Source organism: Mauremys reevesii, linkage group 21, assembly GCF_016161935.1.
Source record: "Mauremys reevesii isolate NIE-2019 linkage group 21, ASM1616193v1, whole genome shotgun sequence".
Classification (NCBI taxonomy): domain Eukaryota; kingdom Metazoa; phylum Chordata; order Testudines; family Geoemydidae; genus Mauremys; species Mauremys reevesii.
The window spans coordinates 11,388,376-11,414,857 of record NC_052643.1 but is presented as its reverse complement, the minus strand read 5'-3'; the positions used below and the strand labels follow the sequence as shown (position 1 = coordinate 11,414,857).

The 26,482-nt window shown below is 49.1% G+C and overlaps 1 protein-coding gene across 5 annotated transcripts in view; it reads right to left on the bottom strand.

Annotated features, from left to right (window-relative positions):
- SAMD11 (sterile alpha motif domain containing 11) overlaps positions 1 to 26,482 on the bottom strand; it is a 180,310-nt gene that overhangs the window by 62,593 nt on the left and 91,235 nt on the right. For all 5 annotated transcript variants that reach the window (XM_039509263.1, XM_039509264.1, XM_039509265.1 and 2 more), the window contains exon 5: positions 10,241 to 10,365. In XM_039509263.1, coding sequence (XP_039365197.1) covers positions 10,241 to 10,365 — 125 coding nt within the window. The remainder of the gene's footprint in view (positions 1 to 10,240; positions 10,366 to 26,482) is intronic.

Sequence of the window (26,482 nt, the reverse complement as noted above, 5' to 3'; positions counted from 1 at the left end):
GGCAGGTAATCACAATGTAAGCTCGTCATTGACATACTGTGCAAAAAAAAAATTAAAGAACTCCAAGCCAACCTACGCACTAGTGCAAGAGGTACCGTTACTTCCAGACATGATGTGATTGAGTTCACAGCAGCCACTTCTGATAACATACATATGCCTGGGCACGCACATTTATATACGTATGTAGTTACACACAAACATACACGTACTATATATGCACACACTTATTCGCACGCTCACACTCAAATATACATATGACACGAGCACACACTTTGGGGAGGATAAAATCTCGGTGCTGAACTCTATCGGCTCATGGTGAGGCCAGGAGAAGCAATTCATTTCCCGCTCCCCGGCAAGCGAGAGTGAACAAGTCAGGTGCCACATTACACTCCATATTGGATTTCTATATATAACATCAGTGAGATGTCACAGCTCCAATGATTTGTTTTCGGCTCTTTACTAGCTGCCTGTAAAACACCTGGGGAAAGAATTTTGTTTTGGTATTTTTGGGGGGGGAAGGGGTGATGGGAGGGTTAGTTTTGGAAGCGGGATAATCTCGCTCTTTCTGGATCTTTAAGGAGAGGATGAGAGTCTGTGTTGTTTATTTCAACCTTTCCAGATGACGGTACCCCTTTCGGGAGTCTGAATGGTCTTGTGTACCCCCGAGTTTCTCCTCACTTAAAAACTACTTGCTTACAAAATCAGACAGAAAAATACTAAAGCGTCACAGCACACTGTTACCAAAAAAATTGTTTACTTTCTCATTTTTACCATATAATTATAAAATAAATCAACTGGAATATAAGTATTCTGCTTACATCTCAGTGTACAGTATATAGAGCCGTATAAACAAGCCATTGTCTGTATGAAATTGTAGTTTGTACTGACTTTGCTAGTGCGTTTTATGTAGCCTGTTGTAAAACTAGGCTAATATCTAGATGAGCTGATGTATCCCCTGGAAGACCTCTGCGTACCCCCAGGGGTACGCATACCTCCCCTGGTTATCACCACTGGTTTATTTCACTTCCCAAAATACAAGTCATGTTGGGAGTGAATTAGGTGGATTTCTTCCCTGGAGGGCTGCCTCCTCCCACAAAAGTAAGATTCATTGCCCCAGTTACAGCCACTCCATCCTGCTAGATCCAGGCGTGAGCCTTCCTGGCTCTCCTCACTCAGCTGTTACTAGAGAGCAGTGCTTCTCAACCTATTTACCACTGTGGGCCGCATAGGCTGCTCTCTGTGCATTGTGTGCGCCGCATCCACACAATACATATACTACCTATATGGCCCTGAGGATGTCACATGGGCCGCAGCTGTGTGCTGATTGGTCTGCCAGTGACCTCTAGAGCCTGTTCTGTGCATGCTAAGAGCAAGGTGGGTTTATCATGAAAACGTTCCTCATGTCCACAAGGGACTCAGCAGAGCAACCTCCCCAAACTCATTTTGCTTATGAGTTAATCAGGCCCGGACCTCTCCTCTCTGCAGGGATCCACTGAGCCACCTGGAAAGGAGCACTGAGCTTGCTGGGAACCTGCAGGCAGCCACAGACAACTGAACAAACCCCTTTGTGTCGGCATACAAGGGACGCGGGCCTGATCTTAGGCCTGCTGAAGTCAACAGGAAGACACGCCCCTATTTTTTTTTTTAACAGATCAAGATAATGAGACAGAAAAAGGGTAAGTGACTTGCCCAAGACCACATAGCAAATAAGTGGCAGAACCTGGTTTAAAACCCAAGTTTCCTGCCTACCAATCCGATGCCCTGTGGCCTGGCCCATGCTGCCATGAGTTCCACGCTGCAGTGCAGGGAAGCGAACTGCACTTCCAACACACGCTTGCATGTTGCTCCTTCACCTCCCAAGACCTCGGTTCAAATGCAAAGCAGGACACAACCACCAGCAGAGGCTGGTCATCTCCAGCTCCCAACAGGCTTCAGCGGAAACAGAACATGAGAGGAGCACAAAGAGAGGCGGAATCTGCAATTCCAGCCCCAGATCAAAAGCTGGAGACTGAGGTCAGTGCCCAGTGCGGCCTAGGTAAACAGCTGCCCTTCATGATAACACGTGTACACAAAGGTGGCTGGGCTTCCCACCCTCAGCTGCCCATTTGGAGCGGATTTTCTGCTCAATTTAAGGCAGCAATTCAATAAAGCCTTTTTTTTTCCTTTTTCTTTTCTTTTTTTAAAGTGAAAACATGCCTGTGTCCTGGCTCGTTATCCCAGGCTCAGAAAACAGCCCATTCATTGCAGATCTGTCTCTAATCATTAGCTACAACATCCTTGGCCCGAGTTAACTCTTGCCTGGCTAGATGCAAAGCCCACTGAAGTCAATGGGGATCATGCCACTGAGAGTTCACTGAGTTGTGGATCAGGCCCGTGGAGAGCAACGTAAGGGATCTAACTAACTACTCTCCCACACACATTCTTGGATGAAAATCAATATAAGAGATCTAACACACACAGATACACCCCTTCCTGAAAAACGCCAGCAATTTTTAACACAAGTCTATTCAATGCTCACTTCTGATTACGCTGTATTTCATAGCATAGCCCAGAGCACCAGACTTGGAGAACTGTTTCCTGGTTTTGCAACCCAACCCCAGTCTGACCTTGCATAAGACACTTCCCCGCTCTGTGCCCCAGATTTCCCATCAGTAAAATGGGTAACAATACCCCCCTTCGTAAAGTGCTAGGTATTGTCATCATCTTCTATGGACAAACGGTACCGCATAAGTGCTAAGTCGTCGTCTTCTGTGAAATCTTTCAAGGAGAACTCACCACAAAAAATAAAACATTCATTGCGCAAAGGTTATAAAATGTAACTTACAAACTGGGCGAAAACCAGAACATTCGCAGACTGTGGCCAGAGACCAAGAGAGAATAAGCCCTACAGAAATTTGGGAGACTGGCCTTTGCCCCACTTGTCTAGACATTCTGCATCTGGTTTAAGCGGCGTTATACAGGATTCACAGTGCGGGTGAAGGGCAGCTGCATCTGGCTCTATAGCTGGGACACTGGGATGAGGATACTGTTCCTGTTAGGCCAGGACCTCCAATGTGAGTCTCTGCCCACAGACCAGCTGGCGCGCTCTGTGGGCACTCCTGGTAGGGAGACAGCTGGCTTTCAAGACCCTCAAAATCTGCAACCTAGAAGGGCCCTGGAATCATTGGGGAGAGGGGCCTCCAATCCATGGGACAATCCCACCTGTAACATGGGACTGTGTGGGGCTCCTGCTGCCTGGATGACCTGACTGGGGTCCTGCTAGCCATGCTGTACCTTAAAAGGACCATGGCATGGTGCCCTGCACTGGCCTGCTCGGGGGCAATAGCCAGTCATCAAGCCAGCTTCCTCCCGTAGGTACAGGGGAGGACAGGCCTCCACCCTCCTCTAGCACCCATTGGCCTGATCCTGCAAACCCTACTCATGCAAGTATTCCTGCCGCAGCCAATGGGACTACTTGCTTGAATCACAGCCCCAGAATCAGGCACCATGCGGGGAGCAACTAGGGAAAGGGAGGATGGGACAGGAGGAAGAAATCAAGGGGCTCTGTCGGGAAAGAGGAGAGATTGCAAGGTTGGAGATGGCAGCTTTCGCTCCCCAAGAGGACGGGTGCCCCCCCCCCCGCCCCCCAAATCCTGAAGCCAGCCTGGAAGAGACAAGCTCCACCACCTGTCTGTCAGCCACTGGATCTGCAAAGCCGTCACCCCCGCCCCGCCTCCCGCATGCCCTAGCAGGCTGCATGAGCCAAACTGGATAGAGGGGATTGGACTTGTTTACAGACACACAACGAGCTGCTTAAAGGGGCTCTAAGTCTGTGTTTGATGTGCAAACCGTCAGCTTTGCTGCCGTGCCTTTGTCAGGCTCTGCTCATCCTTCTGCGTCTCTCTCTCTCTCAATTAAGATTAAAAGTGCTTTGCGCCATCATCCTCTCTCATGGCAAAGCCTCTCTCGTGCCACTGCAGCACCTTGCCTGCTGCCTCATCTTTATCTGATCCAGTTGGAAACTACTTTTATATTCTCATTAGACTCATTGGCTGCCCTCCGCCCCCCTCCCCAGCCCCCTCCTTTCTCGCTCTACCTTTTCATATGTTGCTAAGCCTCTTACCGAATCTCCCCAGCACAGGCAGCCTCCGCGCATTTCCAAGGCGGACAAGTCCCAATATTTTTCCATTTGCCATGTTACATCCCAGCTGCAACCCCGCTGCGTTAAACACTGCTGAATGTCATCGCGGGGAGGAACCAGGATGTTTTGCAGGGAACACAGCAGAATTCAATGTCAGGAGGCAGTGGGCTTTGGAAAGAGGGCAATTGTGGGGGAGGAAGGAATACACTGACCCCTGCTATGTACACGGGACTGGTACAGCAGGGCATCAACTGCGGGCATTTTCCCAATAGCACTGTACCTTCACTGCACAGTTAACCCAGGTGTGATTGGCACCTGGGTTAGCCAAGCCTGGGTGTGAGCATCCCCAATACAAAGCCTTATCTGCATCACTATGTCCTTACTGTTCCTACACTTGCTTGCGTGTGTCTGGGGAGATGGCCCATGGTTCTTTGTGCTGAGATGCTCTAGGATTCTTTCCCAGTCAACTGTGGGAAAACTTATCTCTCCCTTGGGGTGTGGGGGAGGGAGGAAGCTGGCTTGTGGGAAGGCATTGGAGGACTCTGAGCAGTTGAGTAATTTCGCCTTGAGTCCTCACTGCAAAGTGGGCGGGTTCCAACCCAAACGAAAGTGGAGCTCGGTTCTAACCTACCCTGCCCGCCAGGGAAGCTAAGCCAGGCTGAAAGCACTGGGCCAGAGGTGTTTCTGTATAGATGGCAGGGAGGGCTAAGGCTAAAACCTGGATAACAGCTACGGCTAACTCTGCAGTGTAGACATACCCTCGATTTCACACGGCATCTGAACATCATTTTGATCAGTGAAGAGCAGCACAATCAGCAGAGATTTAAATGCCCCTGCTTATGCCGCGTTCGCTGCTGCCAGAATCAACCATTCTTTTGTTCAATTTCGGAAATCACCAATATTAGGGGGGGGGTGCAGAGACACAGCTCTTACCATTCGAGAGCCTATTTCAAAGTCAAACTCCTTTCGGGCCTGATTCTGCCAGCCTCACGCTGCCCAGCAGACTATTCCAAGGGGACTGCTCACTGAGTGAGGGGCTGAGCAATGCAGAGGAGAGTGACAGGATCTGGCCCTGGATTATTTTCCTTAAATAAAAGTCCCCGGGCCATGAGTGCTCTCTACCCCACTGTAAATCCAGAGCGACTCCACTGAGCTCAGTAAAGCTGCTCCCTATGCACAATGGTTACCAGGAGCGGGACTGGGGCCACTGACTCTGTGATAGGGGACTTGGGAACCATTTCTGAAGAACATGGGGTCACGCTTCTGGCCTGGGTTACTCTGCTGGCCTGCGAGTTACTCTAGATTTACCTCGTCACAACACAGGGCCTGGAGTTTAAATCTGGGCTTCGCAACAGCTCCTCCCCTCCTCCTCCTCGGAACATTCACTAACCGCACATCTGGACTGCTGGCCTCAGCCTCTTTCTTCAAAGGGCCTCTGGATGGGAAGCCCTGTGTTCCGGCTGCTGAACAGGGGAACAGACACAGGCGCCGGGGGGCAGGCTGTGGGCTAATGGAGGCTTTCGCCATCTAACCCCCGTTCGGTGCATGAGCAGAACTCCCCGTACAGCTAACAGAACATACACACATTGAGGGGCAGGATATACACACCGTGTGGCTTGGGGATTTTACCCAACACTTCATTCTCTCCGTGTTAGCCCGGCCAGGAAAGGAGGAAAGAACGAAGAAAGGGGAGGGAGGCGGAGGAAACCCTGAGCTGGAGCCGGGATAGATTCTATGAGCCAGTGAATGACCAGGAAGTGTGAATGCGGCAGCTCCTCCCTGGAACCCAGGGTACCAGGCTGGCTCCTGCAGAAATCCAAGCTCAGCACTGATAATAATTATCATAAATCTTCGATGTTGGACAGCGGACCCAGCACACACAGGTTTTGCTCCACGATTAAGAGATCTCCGTAATATCTGAAGGTCCCCAGTGGGGCCAGAGCAGCGAGATGCAGCTAACATGCATCAAACACATAAGAATATCTCAATCATTACCGCTGCCAATGGTGGCTCTGAAACCGATCGATAGGGCAATTAGATTTTATCAGCACACGCCTTTCGGCCTCCTCTTCTGCTGTCTTTGCAAAAGCCTGGGTTAGATCTGCCTTTTTGGGGCCCTTTCTGTCTTGCTGAGAAATGACAGCTGGACCAGAGAATTGTTTTTTGCAGGTGGGGTTTGTTCTGCCTTGTTTTATGTTTTCAAGGTTCAAGAAAAGGGGAAAGAACCAGACAGAGTTAAGCTGTGAGTGATTCGCAACCAGATCTCCTATTATTAGTAATACTATTAATTATTTGCACTACTGTAGTACCTAGGAGTCCTAGCCAGAGACCAGGTGCTGTACAAATCTCCTGTCTCCACCACACACATGGACCACTTGCATAGGGAAAACCCAACCCCCGATGTAAAATCCCTGCCGTCAGACTGCAACCCCTGCATGCCAGCAGGGGAGAAATAACAAGGACTAGTGGTGAGAGCAGGGGGAACTGGCAGTCAGGAGACCTCCACCACTGATCTGCCCTATAATCCTGGGCAAGTGACTTTGCCCCTCTACGCCACCTTTGTGTGTGCTCTGGAGACCCTCTTTAAAAAGGCCCTATATATGGTATTGCAGCTCCTGTGGCCAGAATCTACCATAGGCAGGTACAATACCTCCTTTCTCCCACTCTTTTGGATGCACACTGAAAGCTCTTTGGGGTTGCGACTTCTCTTACGATGTGCACGTACAGCACCTAGCACAGCGGGGCCCTGATCTCTGTAGCTACTGTGATACAAACAATAAACCACTACCACAGGGAGCGCTCAGCATTATTCTCTCTCCTCATTATTAAGTAGATTTCGCACCAGCTAAGCCTCCAGGCTAACCCGGCACTCAGTTTAAAGCCCGGCAGGTGGTAAATCAGTTGTGGCTTTTCCCCCTTGTAAAAAATAAAATAAAATAAAATAAAAGTCAACAGCGGCAGGGCCCAGAGTTTCCGTTGCCTTTGCCCCTGCCTGGGCCACATCAGGGAATCTGCTAGCACACGCACACGAACGAGGGACAGCTGCCAGGCTCTGCTCCCAGTTGGGCAGAGATGGTTCCTACAAGGGACCTGCCTCCAACAGCAGGGAAGATCAGGTTTAAACTGCCCCCGTGGAGCCACAGCAACCCTCCTGTCCCCACCTTCATACTCCCAGTTTCCCCCGGCGCCGCCTCCCCCACTGGTCAACTCTTGTTAGAATCCATCCCATCCTCAAAGGCGCCATCCTTTGCTCAGCGGCCTCTCACTATCCCTCCTGTAGAAAACACAGGCCTATTTCAGGGCCTCGCTCACACATTCCATACGACCTGAGCCAGGCTTTGCCACTGCACTAACACCAACCCAATCAATCCAGCCCAGGCTTTTTCCCACCTCTGGATTCTGGATGCCTGGGGGTCGGGGGTGGTATTGGGATTCTCTTTTGTTTGTTTCCCTTGTCATCATTCAGTGTTGCTGAGAACAAACAGAGCACACTTTGCTCCTCTCCACAGCTACAGATCTCAGAGCATTTTATCAGCCTCAATTAGGTCTGGCAACCTCTCCGCAAAGTAAACAGTATTAAGCCTGTTTTCACAAATGAGGTCAGCTGAGGCACCAAGTCACTTGGTCAAGATCACACACACACACAGTCAGTGGCAGAGAGGGGAAGAGAACCCAGGAAGTCCAAAATCCCAGGCTCTGACCACTAGACAGCACTGTCTCCATCAACTGAAGAAATGAAGAAATGGTCACACAGGTACATTTCGAGCCAGCCCCTTGGTTCTTGGCTGCCGCAGTGCAGCAGAATACAGCTCCGAGATAGGCCCATCAGTGCAATTTGCAAAGGAAGGAGGGACAAGCTGCCCTCCCGGATGCACCTGCTGCCGAGTAATTTGTGGAGCAGTGCCGGATTGCTACCGGGGAGACAGGAGGAGTGTCACACATTTTAAATGCTTGTGCCCACCATCTTGGTTGAATTGCATAGACTCCCAGTCTGCAAAGCATGGACCCAACACCCGAATTTCCCCAAAGCTCAGGACCAGGACCCTGTTTCAACCCATTATCTAGAGATGGGCCAACCTGCTAAATTCAAATCAGGGTCTGAAATCCCCCCCAACGCCCGGGGCGGGGGGGGACACATCTGTAGGGTTTTGGTTTAAACCCCTCTCATTGGGTCTGACCAGGCTGACAAGAACAAGCTCCTTCTTGGGGCAGGGGCTGGGCTGAAGGGAGCCACTGCCCGTTCCCTTCTTGTCAATGTCCAGTTTCATGCATTAAAATGCCTCCTGGAGGATATTTGCCTCTCACATTAAAAACGTTGGTTTCCCTATTTCTGAACACACTGGGGCCTGACTCTGCAAACCTGTCCTCACCAAGCACCAGGCCACGTCAGTAGCAGTCAGCAGGCATCTGGGCTGGGGAGGAGACATTAGAAAAGTTTGCACTGGGCTCTCTCCACGGGATGAGTTTGTTTCTCTTTCTTTGCTGCACTGGCAACTCACCCAGGCATTAGCAAACCAAGGCCCCAATTCAGCCAAGCACTTCAAGCACATGCCTATGTGCTTGGCAGAATTGGGGCCCAAGGCAGCTCCCACCCGTGTCACCAGGAATCGTTCCATTCATTTTAATGGCAGCTGGAGCTGGCCATAACGAAGAAGGAGACCAGCTGCACCTGTTGGTATCGCACCTTCCCTATTGTGCACGCACCCCTCCCCCACCCTCTGCATCCTTCATTTTGTATTGCATCCCGCAGTGAAAACCAGATTCTGGATTAAGCTGCATAATCAATGCCAATGATTTACATGCACGCACAAATGCACGGCTTTCAAGCAAAGACCCTAATAACATACACAGACACATCTAAATTCTGACTTTGGCAGACTGGGGACCAGCAGAATAAAAACAGAAAGACAATAATCTGCCTTTTAATGACAGGGCCAAAACGAACAGCCAAAAATTATAGCATTAAGGAAGACATTAAAATCAACACCCTGCTCTCAAGAGTGGTTTTAAAAAAAAAAAAAAAGTTAAATAGCACCGCTCAGAGAGCAAGAGTTCCTGAGAAGTAAAGCTTCATTTGCTTGTTGGGACCACAACCCCCTCCAAAACAACCCGAAAAGACTCCCTACTTGGCAGCTTTTAAAAATACACCAGTATGGGGCCTGATTCTCCTCTACTTACCACTGGACTCAATGGAGTCACTCCTGATTTACACTGGATCGAGTGGCCCCTTTTCTGTCTAATGTCCAGATTTCTGATCTCTGCTACACCGGCGTCAACCTAGAGCAACTCTGGTGAGTAAAGTGACTGAGGATTGACACCGGCGTAAGTGAAATCCGAAACTGGCCTTGGTTCTCAGATGCGAATGGCGAGGGCTAACGATCCACCCAAACCCCAAATGGTTCTCCCAGCCACTAACCATCCTGCGGGAGAAATTCACTGATTCTGCAAGACACAAACGGAACTGACAGTATCAGCAGTGTCCAGTGCCCCACTTGTTGACTGAGGCACATTCACCACCGTGGCGTCCCCGCCCGTCACTTCCTCCCTGATGCTGACATCCAGAGGGGTGCAGTGCACAGCTCTACTGGAGCATCTCTGGTTCGGCACGAGACGTAAGGGGAAGCCAGGTGAACTTCCGTAAGGTCAGGCAGCAGTACAAAGCCACGCAACTATCCTTGCAAAGAGTTGGCAGGGATGGAGGCAGCATGGAGAGCCTCTGATTAATGCAATTACAAATCAAACCATGCTCTCCGCGCCAGGCCTTTCTGCATCACTGGCCACTAACCCCGGGGACATTTCACTTCTTTGCTGGAGCGCTCTCCTCCCCTGCATTTTAACACAGACCACTAGATCTGAGAATAAAACGGAGCTGAAATCTCACACGACCACATCACTTTAACCTTACTAAATATAAATATATATATATATATCCCTCCATGTTCATCTTTGTCCACAAGTACTGGGAGACTCGCGTGCCTTGCTCTGAAATTTAATGAAGCCGGCTGGCCAAAGTGGGGGAGGGGAGGGAGAGAAGTCAGCAAACCAAACCCAAGCCGCAGCTGGAACTTTCCTCCTCCCAGCGAACGAGGACAAAAGAGCCAGGCGCCCCTGGCTGCTTACCTGCTGCTCCTAAGCCGACGTCGATACTGTTTCTCTTGAATTCACAGCGACTCTGGGTCTCTGGCATAACGAGTTGGCGGCTCTGATGCAGGTTGGAGATGATGGTGGAGAGGTCGTTATCGCGGCTGCAACAGAGCAGAAAAACGCCAAGTTAAGGACATCCTATTTACCATCCCATCATTGATTTTCGTGTCTGAGAGTGTGTGTGCGTGCGCACGTCTTTTTTGTTTGCCCCGGAGATTTCTGAATTATGAGGAAGATTTTTCCCTCCCTCTCCCACTTGAAGTTCCTAGGCAACCTCTGTTTTCGGGGAGGGGAAGCCCCTGTAGAGTAAAGCTCTTCCCAAGCAGCAGGCTTGCTCCCAGCAAAGAGCTTTGCAGAGGCCAGCACCCCGCCTCCCCTTTGCCAGAACACACGGCCCAAGTCAGGTACCTAGAAATGTGGCGGAGAAACAGGCAGGACTATTCAAGAACTGACAAAAACTTGGAATTCAAATGATTGACAGGTGGATGATCATTAACAGACAGCCACTTGGCTAGCTTTTCAGTTCCTGCACTGTGTGTGTGTGTGAGAGAGACTGTTTTATTTTCTTGCATAATATTTTTATATGCAGAGAATTACCATAGACTCAGACACAGTTGTGGCCCAGAGTGAAAGAATACAACCTTGTTTATAAGTCCTATTTTCATCCCTTCAGTCTAGCTGATACCAAAATAACTACTCCTTCCTTCTGGGGTAAGAACACACAGAGTGAGCAATTAAATATTATTTCGTCTGTTATCCTTGCATCAAAGCTGCTTCAAAGTGGGCTAGCTTTAGCTCAAATATTCTTAAAATGTTCTCTTTCCCCCACCATGGAATGCATGAGAAAGAGAGAGAGAGCAAAGATGTTCACAGTAGCAAATACTAGAGTTAAGATGGCAAACTCACTGTATTACAAACCCTCTGTTTTCATGCCTTACGTAGAGAGGAAGCAGATATGGATATACATAAATACAATATACAACACATGAGAAAGAGAGAAAGTTCTATATACATATGTATGTCTACAAGCTAACACTGGAAATTCTCCATCTATTTTTGTTTAATGCTGTATCTTAAACCACCAATGTCTCTAGTACAGAGTGCCTGTCCTATGCTAAACACTGTAGCTATTTTCCTTCCTCTCTCCAGCCAAAGGACAATAACTTCTTCCCGTGAGATCTGGTTTAAGACATTTGGAAAAAAAAAAAAAAAGTCAGAGGATCCCTTACAACTGTTACTCACATGACCAGTGCACCCGCTCTGTGTGTCTGCGACACACAGCACATGACCACCGACTCGCTGGCTCGGAGGAGACCGTCCTAACCTGTGACCACCAGGCAACTCAGAGGGTGCATTATCTGCAGAATTACCTAGCAATCATCTCCCCTTAAATATCCCCCATCACCACCCCCCTGGCCATCAGAGCGAGGAAAAACCACAGAGCTGCTCAAATGCTCCAAAGAGCCCATCCCCAGTGGAGAAGCGGGGGCTAATCTGTCGTCTAGCTCTCTGCTAATCAGATAAGTTTATGACAGAAAGTCTTTAGACAGAGGTACTTTCAGCAGGCGTCTGGCTCCAGATTTTCACAGGATGCAGCAGACAAAAACAGACTTGGCTTCGGCAGCCACTGTCATCTGCCCCATTACTCCCCCCCTCCCATCTCGGGACCAAAATCTCAAAGCCTTTTAGCTTCCACTGCTTTATTTTCCTCCACTAAACCAGTGCAAATTCCCCCTTACGCAAGCAGAAGGCTAATTACTTAAGCAAGTCCGCAGGTGAGTGGGAAGCCCCTTTCCCCCTGTCCCAAGCAGTTTTGAGTCTTATCCTCTTTGAGCTGCCACCTTTAAGATGCATTATGCAAATATTTTGGTGTTTTAAGTCATTTATGAGATTAATTTGAAGTGATTATCAGTTCTTTATAATCATGTATATCAATAACTGGATGCTGGGTACAGAGGACAAATGCAGATAAATGCTGCCATCAGCACTATGGGGAGGGGAGGGGAGGGGGGGAGGAGGTGGGATGGGCAGGAGCACAGAGGGAGAAAGGCAGAGAGCAGGAAGAGAGAAATGGGATAATAGCACCTTGCATCCTGAAGGAGTCCAGAGAACTGCAATGATGTGGCCATATCTACAGAACTATACCTAGAGATCACTTTATCCACCCCTGAAATGCAGCTGCCTCTGGGATGGAGCATGTCAACTGTTTTAACAGTGGACAGCAACACTACTGCATGACTCTAAAGCAGTGGTTTTCAACCTTTTTTCATTTGCAGACTCCTAAAAATTTTTGAATGGAGGTGTGGACCCCTTTGGAAATCTTAGACATAGTCTGCAGACCCCCAAGGATCTGCAGACTACTGGTTGAAAACCACTGGTCTCTGGTAACAATGACCTTTTTCAGACCCTTTAGACAGTCTGCGTACTCAAAGGGATCCGTGGACCACAGGTTGTAAACCACTGCTCTAAACAAAGAAAGCAAAGCAGAAAACTATATTCAGTGTAAATTACAAGGGGAAATCTAGGTGGAATGAAATATTACCCAGACCTAGCCCTAGCTTTCAAAATACACTAGGGATTTTTTATCAGAGGGGGAGCCGTGTTCGTCTGGATCTGTAAAAGCAGCAAAGAGTCCTGTGGCACCTTATAGACTAACAGTCGTATTAGAGCATGAGCTTTCGTGGGTGAATACCCACTTCGTCGGATGCATGGGTCCGACGACGTGGGTATTCACCCCCGAAAGCTCATGATTCAAAACTTCTGTTAGTCTATAAGGTGCCACAGGACTCTTTGCTGCTTTTAGGGATTTTTTGATGACCTCAAATACTCAGGACCACAGATTCAAAAAAGTATCTCAGCACCAAGGAAAAAGGAAAGGCCCGACGGTAGGGCATCAAATTACCAACGAAATCACCAGCAGCAATTCAGAGAGCAGGGAGGTATGTGCTCCTGAGAGGGTACCAATGCAAGTATAGTACTGGACAGACCAACTCAGCCTGTGAAATCTGATGGGATCCTAGTAAAACATATAGCATGGCTGAAATGCCACAGCTGAGGATGAATTGATCCCTATGGGGAAAATAAGACCAAAACAATGTGGGACGTTGATGTACCAGAGAAGGGGGCTGGGGCAGCTTTGAATGGGGAGAATTATCCCCGGGCGTTCTCTCTTGTCTGAGATGGCAAGCTCTTTGGGGTAGGGTGTCTGTACAGCATTTAGCACAGGGTTCCTAGGTCTACAGTTATATAAACAATAATCGGTGCTTTCCCACGTTTCCACGGACATCTGAGTTACATTTCCTTTTGGTAAAGGCCTGGGAGCTATTTTAGGAAGGCTTTAAATGCTGCAGGCCAAGTCCCCCATGGGGCACAACTCCATTGTGTCTAAGGAGGCATCTTCCACTCTTATTCATGAATGGTACCTTTAATAAAGGACCTGGTGTGGGCAGGTTCTTCCCAGCTCCTACCAGGCTTTCTAGGGTCATGCAAGACAAAGAGAAGGCAACAGGATCTTTGTGCATGCAATGGTTAGGAGAAGCTCTGCCATCTCTACCCTGTGTGTGACAGAGGCAGACAGAAAACCCAGAGCTAATCTGCTGGAGAAAACACTGACTTCAGAAAATACCCTTCTAAACTCCCATAATGTGGACAGCTTCTCTGAAGCTCAAAAATGACTAATATCTCTTCCATTCCTACTCCCGTTAAAGTCAATGAGATTTTATCCCTTGACTTTAAGAGGAGCAGGGCTGGACCCTTAATATATTAGATTCTATATGATCATTCAATGTGGCATTTACAAATGTTCATGCTATTTGCCTCCACCCCGTGACTGGAAGCTCAATCCCCCTGTTCACCACTTTATCCACAAAAATGTACCTCACATTTTTATACATACTGTGCTCCCTCTTGACCTATATCTACTGTAATGTACCGGCTATGCTCACGTCTGCATTAGAGCTTATTGCCCTCTACTGGATGATCCACAGAGAGGATAAGGGACCTACCACTGCTGCCTCTTAAGGGACAGTTCCTTTAGCTCAGGTGGTAGAGTCCTGGCTTTGGAGGCAACTAAGATCTATAGGTTCTAGCCCCAGCTCCCAGTGTGTCTGACATAGCTAGTCTACAGTACATGGATTTGTTATACGAGTCCCCTCCTTCTGGTCTGCCCTCATAACCTCTTCCCTTTCATACAGCCAAGCCAGTTAAAAGTGAGCAGAACACATGCAAAGCAACCAGCCTCTTGGGGCCCTGTTTCTTTGCGCCCATAATAAAACCCCAAGGTGTGTTGCATCACACCCTGCCAGAGGAACCGGATGCTTTTTGAGAAGATTTGACAATACTACCTACCCTTTCCCCCAGTGGGACTGTGTGTCTAAATTCAAAGCATCTCCACCTCGCCCCACTCCTAACATACCTGCCAACAGTCCCAACCTCTCTTTCAAGACATTCAGGGGCCTGGATCCAGCTCCTACTGAAACCTTTCCACCAAGTGCACAGAGTTAGATCGGGGCCCCAAACATGCAGCATGCAAGTCCTCCGAATGCTGCCCAACAGGCACAGCTACAAGACGAAGAGCGCTTTGCGGCAAGAGCTGTCTCCCGGCAGGTGTCAGCCTAGCGCCCAGCACACCGGGGGCGCTACCACAGTATAAGGAATTAACAAATTCACGGGCTCAGGGTTCCAGCAGGGTCAGCCAGTGTTGGGTTCAGAGATGCCTTTCCTGGAAAGCAAGAACCAGGCAAGTCAAACCTGCAGCGACCTCACCTAGAAGACAGGTTTCTGAACTGGTTTTTAACATACTGCAGCCTGGTGCCTGCTGATATTAACCTGGCCTCAGACAATGCGGGCGTCTCCCGAAGCCTGGGTTTAAAGGCCAGCCGCTGCCCCGGCACACACATGTGAACCAATCTGCTCTTCAACTGCCTCTGGGAATGGCTCTGAAAGGGCCGAATCCCTAAATCCACACGCACTTTTGAACTTGGGCCTTACTAGGGAAAATTCCCATTGAAGCCAATGGAGATTTTGCATCAAGGCTGGAGTAACATCTGGGTGAGCACGTTGGGATTTAGGCCACACCGAGACAGGCGGTGTGATCTAGTGGGCAAGGCACTGGCTGAGAGCCAGGAAACCTGGGTTTTATTCCAAGTTCCAGCGCTGACCTGTTACGTGAACCTTGTGCGCATCACTTCCCCTCTCTGTGCCCCGGTATCCCCTCCTGCTCTTTGTCTGTGTAGACTGGACTCTCCCTTGGCAAACACAATGGGGCTCTGATCTTGGCAGGAGCAACCATAACACATACATAGGTTGTTATATTAATAAATAAAGATGTGGTGGGCAGGGGACAACCAACCAACGGTCATTCTCTAAATGAACAAGAACTCTGCCTGCGCCTGTAATCGGCAAGGCCCCAGGAACCAGGGGTGCAGTGGTGTCTCCTACAAGCCAGTTCAACCCCCAGACTCCAAACTCTGTATTTCTTAAATGCAATTCAGTGACCCCAAGAGGAAGCAGTCCTAGCTAAGGGGATGGGAGTAGGGGGAAGCTTTCTCCCTCGGAGAGGATTTTCCCCATCCGTGCAGCAAAGCTAATAATTCCACTCAGGTGCTCACTTCTAGTCCCAGCAGGATCACATCCTGCCTCGCCTCTGTCTGAACCGTGGCTGGGCACCTATTAATACAGGCCATCCCCCCCCGACACACACACACATGCGCACATGCACAATCAGATTAAAGGTCTGATCCCTTCCAGTAGCATAATATTATATTTAAAAAACCGGATTAGAGAAGGGGGCTAGAGCAGGATATCGCTCTCCTGAAAGGTCAGGGAGGAGACATGCAATCTGCTGAAAGGCTGCAGGTTGCCATGGCAATATTTAATTTGTGTGGTTTTTGGTAATTAGCAGTTCTGGGCCCGTGGTAACACTGGTAAGATTCCATGGGGCAGAGACATGCATGATGGGGCAGGACTGCAAAGGATGCTTCTCTATAATAATATGGAGATATGCCTATCTCATAGAACTGGAAGGGACCCTGAAAGGTCATTGGGTCCAGCCCCCTGCCTTCACTAGCAGGACCAAGTACTGATTTTGCCCCAGATCCCTAAGTAGCCCCCTCAAGGATTGAACTTACAACGCTGGGTTTAGCAGGCCAATGCTCAAACCACTGAGCTATCCCTCCCCTGTCCCTCTTGGTCATGCAATTTGCCCTTGCAGTAAAATGAAAGGTGCAAACCAGAGCACCCACACCTGTAGTCAGCTGAATGTGGGTAGAAAATAATAGGGCTTGATCCAACTGTGCCCAGGAATAGAGAGGCCAAGCTTTGGTCCTTCTGCAAACATACCCATCTTTCAGCAGAGATGGGTGAAGCTCGACACTCAAATCCAAAGCCCAACAAATGACAGAAGGTTCCCCGCACGTTTGCTTCCAGACAGATTTCAAACCAGGAAGTTTCCTATTTTCTAGCTCCGATGCTGCTGAAAACTCAAGAGAACATTCCCATGAGAGCTGAGCCCAGATAGAGGAAACTCTCATGAGGATCAGCTGATTTTGTGAAATTTCTGCCATTTGGGGCGGGGGGGAGGATGTGTGCGCAAAATCTCATGACAGGGCTTGTGAGATTTCAAGATTTTTTAATCTGAACTCAAAACTTAGCCCAGATTTGACCTCAAAGCAAAACTTTATAACCAGCCCAGCCCTAGATCTGAAATTTGGATCAGGGCACACACACAGGACAGTGTAAACCCTCAGTTGTTTTCAGTTCTCACTGACCTACTTCTGTTGCTCATTCTCTGCCTGAATCCATCATCTTGTCCTTGTGACATCACTCTTTGCTGCTGTGGATAGGAACACGATGTTACAAAGGATGAGAATTTCATCTGCACCTGCTGCTTGTTTGCTACATAAAGGATTGAGATCCTGTCTTCATGAAAATGTCCCTCCTAATAAAAGTGAGGGAAACGTGGCAGGCATCTTGAGACACCACAAAATCCTTGTAGGACCAACTCTGCATCATAGAATCATAGAATACCAGGGTTGGAAGGGACCTCAGGAGGTATCTAGTCCAACCCCCTGCTCAAAGCAGGACCAATCCCCAACTAAATCATCCCAGCCAGGGCTTTGTCAAGCTTGACCTTTAAAACCTCTAAAGGAAGGAGATTCCACCACCTCTCTAGGTAACCCACTCCAGTGCTTCACCACTTTTCCTAATATCCAACCTAAACCTCCCCCATTGCAACTTGAGACCTTGTGAGGCCAAGGTGTAATGCTAGCTGTGGTGCTGTGTATGTGTTTGCTATTATGCTTTTCCATGTAACCTAAGAGAGGTCACCATTCTGCAAAGCACCCCATACATCTGTTCTTCCTAAGCCTCGTCAGTTTCTCCATTCAAAGAGCATCCCATGCTTCGCAAACCACTTTCTCTCCGACTGGATTTCCACTCGGCCGCTAGGCTCTGTCTCGCTGCCAAAAGCAACAGTTGGAGAAGTGGCTGGATATTATTATGGTGCAGGCAATCAAGTCCTAACGAAGCTGGGGCCCGGGTATCCATTTACCAAGAACACGGGAATGCAGGAAAACGGTGATAAAGGTGACGGATAACAAACAATCAGCTCACCACAATACAGGGAGTGCCCGGTGCAACCGGCAGCCGTGAAGCTGAAAAGGTCAAGCTGGGACTGCCCCTCTAGCTGGGGATCGAGTGAGATGCAGAGCTGAAGCTACACAATCAACCATCAGGGCTGCTGTCCTTGTAGAATAGCTGAGCTCTAGTTACTTCCAGCTGGTGACAGACTGGATTTTACGTTCCTGTGGCAAATAAACCCAAAGCCTGGGAAACAGGTAAGTTTTGACCCACTTCCGCTTGTTCGACTGTGTTTGGAGCAGGGTTGGAAGCATCACCTTCTCAGCAGGAGCTCTGCTCGATGTAACGGTAGCATGGGAGTGACTATGTTAATACATGACCATGGCCGGTATGAACTAGCTTCTCCCAGAAACCTGAGCAAAGGCAGGCTGAGCTGAGTGCTAGAGTGCAGTTAGTAAGAGAGTGCTGTGCCTTCCCGCCTGACAAACTGGCTGCTTACTAAGCATTACAGAGGAGGAAGGAGAGGCTGTGAATATAGCATATCCGTCTTGGGTAGGATGGTGAGACACAGGGCATATGGGCTGAAGGTAAAGAGATAGAGAGGGATGCTAAGAAATGAACAAGGAAGTAAAAGAGAGAGTGTGTGTGAAAAAGGATGGAGTTCACGCACCTCAGGGGAAAGGAAGGAGAAGGAGATTTTCAGCGGAGGGCAGAAGGGAGTAGAACTCACTAAGAAAGAAGGGGAAAAGTGCCTGAGCGTGAGGAGGGGATTCACGAGAAGGGAGGAGAGAACTAGAGAGGGAGTGAAAGGAAAATCCTTCGGAAGGAAGAGAGAGTGTGATTGAAGGAAGAAAAAGTGCGACAGCCCTAGGAAGGAAGGAAGGAAGGAAGGAAGCTCTCATGCTAGGTAGGAAATGAAGACAGCTGATGAGCCGCACTCAGCACTTTAGAGCCACTGATTTCCAATGTCAGCAAATAAAAGAGGTCTTTTTCCTTTACAACCTTTTGCACAATGAGGCTCAACTTGAGAGAGGGCTCCCTCGCCAACCTCCTTCAGGTCGGCTCCCGAATGCGCAGCAAGAACAAACCCAGGTGAAAGTGCCAGGCCCCCTGGGCAAGCTCTCTTGCCACTGTTTCGTAGCACTGCCCACCCGGTCCTAGAGCTCTACGAGCATGCCGTCATTTACACTAGTGCACTTTGCACATGCGTAAGCGATTATGCAAGGAGCAGGGCCGTTCTTTAGCTTCATAGCCAGTCCCTCCCACATCTGCCAGTCTGAACATTTACCATTCCGTTACAGCGTTCGCAATCAACACCATTCAGAGGCCATTAACCCTGATGATTCGCGTAACCTAATAGCCTTCAGGCACCGAAGACCCCAGCAATGTGATTAGCCACGGCAAGATTTCTGGTGAAAGAGCATTTCAGGAGATGGTTAAGGAAATCGAGAGGCATCTCTCTCTTAAATCTGCCTCGTACCAAAGGAGAAATCCAACTAGGCTATAAAAAATGCACGATTCGTGTATTGCCCTGGGAGCAAAGAGAACATCACCCGAGCCAGTCATTTCAAGACATACATGATAGGGAGCACACCCTCCAGATTCCACATCAAATCTTCAGACTAACCCAAAAAAGAGCCTTCCCCACTCCCTTTGAGAAAAACCATCCTGGATTTTACAACAAATCCGGTCAGTGCTGGGGAAGGAGGTTGGGAGTCCAGTCACTGCTGCATGAATACCCATCCAATGTAGACACAACCCACAAAGAGGTGGCAGAACACCTCACTTGCTGCCTCTCAGTGCTTTGCTGGAAGGAGCCCTCGGGGCTCTGGGAACAGCAGCATGAGACATGCAAATAAACTGCGGCTACAAACATTACAGCTGGATGAAGAAAACATCGTTAACGTTTCCCATGAATGCCCTGATTGCTGCACTGTCTACAATTAATGGAACTAACAGGTTGTCTGTCTTCCACCAAGCCTTCTGGTCTGATCAGGCCCTCTGTAATGGCAGCATAATGGTCCACCAGTGGTAACTGGATAGCTCCACCGTTTACAGGAAAACAAGCTTGAGAGGCGCTACTGCTGGAAACGTAATCCAAAGGGAAGGTTTTTGATTGGTGGGCGGTGGCACAAAGTTCTCCGGATTCTTTTATAGAATCTCAGCGCCCCAGTTGTTGCCTAGCTGCTACAGCAAAGAGCATTCTATCAACGCAACTGATCGGGATTTGCCCCAAATCCATTTTGTTCCTCTGATAAGAAGCTTGTTACCTGTAGAGGCGGCAATGTTGGCAGCATCCTAGCAGCAGGTTTTAACGTGTCTAAGGATCTGTCTACGCTGCAATCAGAGGTGTGACTGCAGCAGGTGTGGACATACCTGAGCTAGGTTGGATCCACCTAGCTCCAATAACAGAGCAGTGGCACCACGGCACCACTGGTTGGGCAAACCCATCACGGACCCTGAGTATGCACTCAAGCAGCTAGCCCATGCTGCAGCGGCTCCATCGCTATTGTTACTGGAGCTAGCTCAGGCATGTCTACATGTGCTGCGCAGTCACACCACTGACTGCAGTGTAGACATACCCAAAGAAGGGTGACAAATGAAACAGCCAAAAATAGCTCAGGCCCGGGGGTGGGGGTGGGGGATGAGGAGACTGACAAAGAATTGCAAAGAAACACTGCAAATAGGAGAAAATACAGTTTAAAAACTTGAATCTTTCCCTTTTTGGGCTGGAAATCCTTTCCGTCAACTGGAAACCACAGGCCTCCCCCTGAACTGTCCCCATCATGAAGAATTCAAGGCAGAGAGAGTTCAGAATGAGGACTTCATGTGCCAACTCCCCTCCCCTGCACTTATGCTGGTCCATGACCCACAGACTTTAAGGCAGCTGCCCTTGTGTAACAGAGAAGAGAATTAGGCCCACTGCATCCAGACGGAAATGCAGAAACAGGCGCTGCACCACACCCCAGAGCCAGCTAGCCGGGGGGTTGTAAGACAAGGCAGCTAGGGTCACTACAATGGTACCGACTGAAGTGCGAGTGGACGATGAGGTACAGTGGTCAGTCACACATCACAGAGAGCCCTAAGATGTGCGCGGGGGGAACCACACATTGAATTATTTGCAAGGCTTAACGTAACGTGCAATGTGCTGGATGGACAGTTCAAGCCTCCAATTATTATACACAGAACAGGAGCCGCAAGGGCAGAAGCTAGAGAAACAGCAGCAGTATGGAGCAATTCTGAAGTTCCTTCTATTATCTAAGCGCTACCCAGATGATTAACTAATGAACGTCCCAATCCTGCAAGGTGCTGGGTGCCCCCAACTCCCGTCAGTTATGCTGGGAGTTGAAGGCTGCTCAGGATCTTGCATGAGCAGCGCCAGCTGGCCCCTGCATTGCCTTGCTAAGGAGCCACAATCCTGTCCTGCAGCCCAGGGGGCTATTGATCCAGGAGTGAAAAAGGTAAGTCAGCCTCTTGGCTGAGACGGACAAGCTGGCAGCCAATGAAGGAGCAGCTACGATGGAACCTCCAGCAAAGCGTTCACACCACACAACCAGGGAAACGGACTGAGACGTACCAAACTCTCCCCACTCAGGGCACTCGGACAGCGACAGCTTTTGGCGATTGCTGACCCAAGCCAGACCTCAAACCTCCAGCCGTGCCTTTAAAGGTGTTTCATTTACCAGCGTTAGCCGCGAGCAGTGTCTTTAACAGGGAGAAAGATGAAAGGACTAATGGATGGAGACAATTAACCAAAAAATAAATCAGTGTCACAGTCGCCACATCTAGCGGAGGCGGCCAGGCGCCTGCTGGGTCTGGGGAGACTTTCAATGCGCTGCTCAAAGTGACAGGGGTGAGAAATGAGCAAAAAGTTGTTTAAAATCCTAATCTGTTTCCAGAAGGACCGCGTCCCTCACCCCCCCCCGGCACCAGGGAGGCAATAGAAAAAGCATCACATCCCTGCAAGGGCCAGACCCTGTTCCTCTCTGCGGAGAGGGCCAACACAAGCCCAATGCATCTGCTCAAAACAGGGCTCAAGGAAAACGTAAATGGCGCACAGTCCCTCTATGCACGGGTGAACTGCACCTTTGCTGCACTGCAGATCAGCAGCACACAATCTTGCCTCTCCCCGCTGAAGAAAAAGATCGGGTCAGAAACTCAGCTGGTGCAAATCAACATACAGCTCCGATTTCAGTACAGCTAAGCAGATTTACACCAGTTGAGGTCTGGCCTGTTGTAACTGACACTGGACCTGAAAACTTTTGGGGTTACACTTAATAAAATTACAAGCAAGGTAAGGAGATTATGACTCGCTTGTCCAGGAATGATGGAGGACTGATTCCAGCTTTGGAAAAGGACAGAGACCTAGAAAGTAACATGGGAGGAAATAACACTGAATAGTCTCTCTTTTAAAATACATTTCACTGACTCGCTGTCCCCTTAATGATCACTCAGCAAATGCAGGGATTATATTCAATTTCACTGATCAATACAGTTGCCATAAAACTGTCCCAACCCTCTGCCCCTCCCTACAATAAAAAATAAAATCCAATACGTAAAATCAGCAAAGAGTCCTGTGGCACCTTATAGACTAACAGACGTATTGGAGCATGAGCTTTCGTGGGTGCATGCGACGAAGTGGGTATTCACCAATGAAAGCTCATGCTCCAATACGTCTGTTAGTCTATAAGGTGCCACAGGACTCTTTGCTGCTTTTACAGACCCAAACTAACACGGCTCCCCCTCTGATACTTAATACGTAAAATGAGTAACAGCAACGTTTGCAGTGGAAGAAAACGAAGGCGTTTATTAAGGGAAGTGGAGAGTGCGTGCAGGTGAGCGCCAGGTGTCTGCCATCACCCGCCTCCTCAAGAACATACTTAGCATTTCAGCATTTCCAGCGCTCACAGGATACAGGTCCTGTTCAGGTGCCTACTCGCACGGTTTATCTGGCTCAGGGAACAGGTTCAAACTCCGTTTACTCTGCAGCTGCTTCTTGCTGCATATCAAATACACCAGTCCTAATCTGGCCAAGTTCTCTGCCCAGCCGGGTCGATACATCAGGGAACAACACGGAGTTTGCAAGTCTCACGATATGGCATTGCCAGGGCTTGCAGGAACTGAGTTTTAACAAGACTAGGTGATATTCTTGTTCCCCTTTCACACTCACCAAACCACGCTTATTTGTAAAGCTGGGTTAAGTATGACAACGGCGTCACGGTCGGGGCATCGTCAGAGTCATTTAACCACAGGCAAAGAGTGAGAGTGTGTCACTCAGAGCTGCATACACTGGAGCACACACCCAGGGATGGGACAGGCATGTAAATCAGCCAGTGACTGTGCTAGAGAAAATAACAATCTTTTTATGGAAGCCATTGAAGGGAAACCCGGACTGGTCTATAAATATTGTCACATCACTAGAGCGCTGAGAAAACAACCTTATATAACAGCGGCAGTTATGTAACTTCAGGAGTGGGTTAAACGCTTCGGGGACCCTCGTTTCATTCACTTTTAAACTTTTTTTTTTAAACTACCAGTAATAATTACGGCTGCATGTCTGTCACGGAGGTCATGGATTCTGTGACTTTCTGAGACCCCCGTGACTTCTGCAGCGGCTGGTGCTGACTCAGGGGCTGTCTGACCTGGGCAGCCCCTGGGACAACAGCAGCAGTTTGGGTGTGTGGGAGGGGGCTCAGGGCTAGGGCAGGGGGTTGGAGTGCAGGGCAGCACTTACCTCAGGGTGGGGGGCTCCCCAGATCCACGTGTCCCTCCAACTCCTAGGCAAAGGGATCAGGGGGCTCCACACGCTGCCCCTGCCTGCAGGCCCCGCCCCTGCAGCTCCTATTGGCTGCAGTTCCCAGCCAATGGGGGCTGCAGAGCCGGTGCTTGTGGTGGGAGTAGCGCACAGAGACCCCTGGCCTTCCCTCCCCCTAAAGACACATGGAGTGGGGTAGGGAACCTGTCAGCCATGCCAACTCCCCACTCCCAGCACCAGCGGGGGTCCCGGGCCATGCACCACCCGCCTCGCACCCCAGCACCCACAGCCCCCTGCCCAAGTTTTAGTTAGGGGTATATAGTAAAAGTCACAGACCATGAATTTTTGTTTATTCCCCTGACTTGTCCATGACTTTTACTAAAAATACTCATGACTAAAACGTAGCTTTACTAATAATCAATTTCCAATGCACCAACACATCTGATCTCCAAATTAAGAGACCTGTAAAACGGCCTTTTAAAAACACACATTCCTGTTGCCACTTATGAATTTGATGCTGGTGAAAAAGGTGAAGACTGACAGGTCTGAAGTGGAGACAGCAATCCTCCATCTTGCCAAAGAACAGGTGCAGCACGCAAGCTCTCCCACCATTAATCACAGATTCACAGATTGAGGCCAGAGAGAACCACTATGCTCACCTAGGCTGATGACCTGCATACCTCAGGCCAGAGGAGCTTTCCTAGTCCTATGGCCAGGTACATCTACACAGCAATAAAAGACCTGCAGCACAGCCGGGCTGGCCCAGCTCGGCTGACTTGGGCTCAGGCTCCCAGGGTTAAAAATAGCAGTGTAGATGTGCGGACTTGGGCTGGAGCCCGGGCTCTGAAACCCCATGAGGGGTCAGGTCTCAGACCCAGGCTCAGCCTGAACCTGAATGTCTACATTGTAACTTTAAGGCCTGGTCTACACTAGGGTGGGGGGTCGAACTAAGGTACGCGAATAGCGTAGCTGAAGTCGAACTACCTTAGTTTGAGTTACTCACCTGTCCAGACGCCGCGGGATCGAAGTCCGCGGCTCCCCCGTCGACTCCGCCACCGCCGTTCGCCGCGATAGTTCGAACTCCGAGAAGTCGAACGCTACGCGTCGACCCGGCAGATAAGTATAGACCTACCCTTAGCCTCGCAGCCTGAGCCCCATGAGCCCGAGTCAATTGACCTGGTACCATATGGTTTTTATTGTAGTGTAGACGTACCTGAGTGACGGCAGCTGTCACACTCTGAGCAGGTGGAAGAGAGTGTGTCTTAGACACTTGCCTATCCACACGCAGACTGAGACCCAGCAGTTCGTACATGGGCCAGATTCAATCCAGTGACCTGGGAGTGAAAGGCTCCATATCCTGGCATCAGCCTCTCACCCATTCATTCAGTCCTTTCTGCCTTTTGCTTGTAAGCCTCTTCACCGTTCCCACCTAGTCTCTCACCACCCTGCACAGTTCCGGTCATATACACACGCCAAGCTCCTTGCGTAAGATTTTTGACCCAAGTATTCTCCAGCTGATCTCTATATAGGAAGCCATCTGTATATGTAAGCAGCTGAAAGATCAGTGTCACAACAACCCTTATGGAACAGCTCTACAGAATTTAATAGAAAATGATGCATTTCCTCCTACATGGCTTTTTCACAGAGAAAATTCTATCCCTGCTATAGAATTCTTTAGGATGGTTTATAAAAGCTAGAGAAAGGATCTGATGCTCTATTCACTTTGATAGGTTTCAGGAGTAAATTGTATGGAATGTTATTACATTTCTGTAGAATTCTACTGCTTTCTTCCCTGTTAAATTATACAGAACTTTCCCATCAAAGGGATTAAGTCCCCAAATTCAGTTTTTGTAAAAGCAAGAATTTATAAAAAATCAAACTCAGTGGGAATGTTCCCATGATTTTAGATTCCAGTGAAAACAGTTTTTACACATTTGGATTCAACTACTTTCCTCCAGCATAGGCAACCCAGGCACTACTGCCCTGTGTTGTGTGTGCACTGCACTGCACATGCCAAAGCAGCAGGTCACTCTCCATGGTCCCAGTCTGCTAGCACAGGCCACTGCATCCATGCAGAATCTTACCGATTTATATAGGAGGCTGCATGGAGGCAGAAGCCTGCACTAGACTGGAGCCATATGCTGCAAGCAGGTAACGGTTAAGCCCATTCTAGAAAAAGTAGGCAAGGGTTAAATTTGAGAGGCGATGTAACCTACGAAAATATGTGCCAACCTTGCCCCTATCACTCCACTTGCATGCTGCATTTCATTCCCCTGCTACGCATCTGGTTTTCATTTTTAGAGGCCCTGATCCTGGCAAATACTTACGTACATGCTTAATTTTAAGTAACTCCACTGAAGTCAAGGAGGATATTCATGTGCTTAGAGTTAAGCATGCATGTAAGAACCTGCAGGATCAGCGCTTTAGATTGTAAGATCTTCCTGTGTTTCCTCCGTTTTCTACAATGCTCAGTGCAAGAGGGCCCAGATGCAGGCTCCACAGGAGCTACCAAAAGATAAACCATCATCTTAGAAATATACTGGGGTCACTCACAGTGACCTGGATTCAGAGCTGTTAAGGCCTGAACCTTGCCCAGTAATTTCTGCATGGAGCTTGTAACTTCTGTAAAGATTCCAACCTATGTTCAATGATCCCCACTGTGGCAGGCTTTGAACCTGGGACCTCCAGCCCTGAAAGCATCTCGCACCTGAGCTGGAACAGCACCTACAGGTGAGCTGTTGCAAGTGCTCAGCACCACTCTGGATTCAGCTGAATGGCCCGGCCGATGTGCCGCAAGCAGGGACAGCAGACAGACAGACAGGCGGAGTCACGGGAGCAAAGTGAAACAGGTGGGAGCAATTCATTCACGCCAAACCCAGCAAATC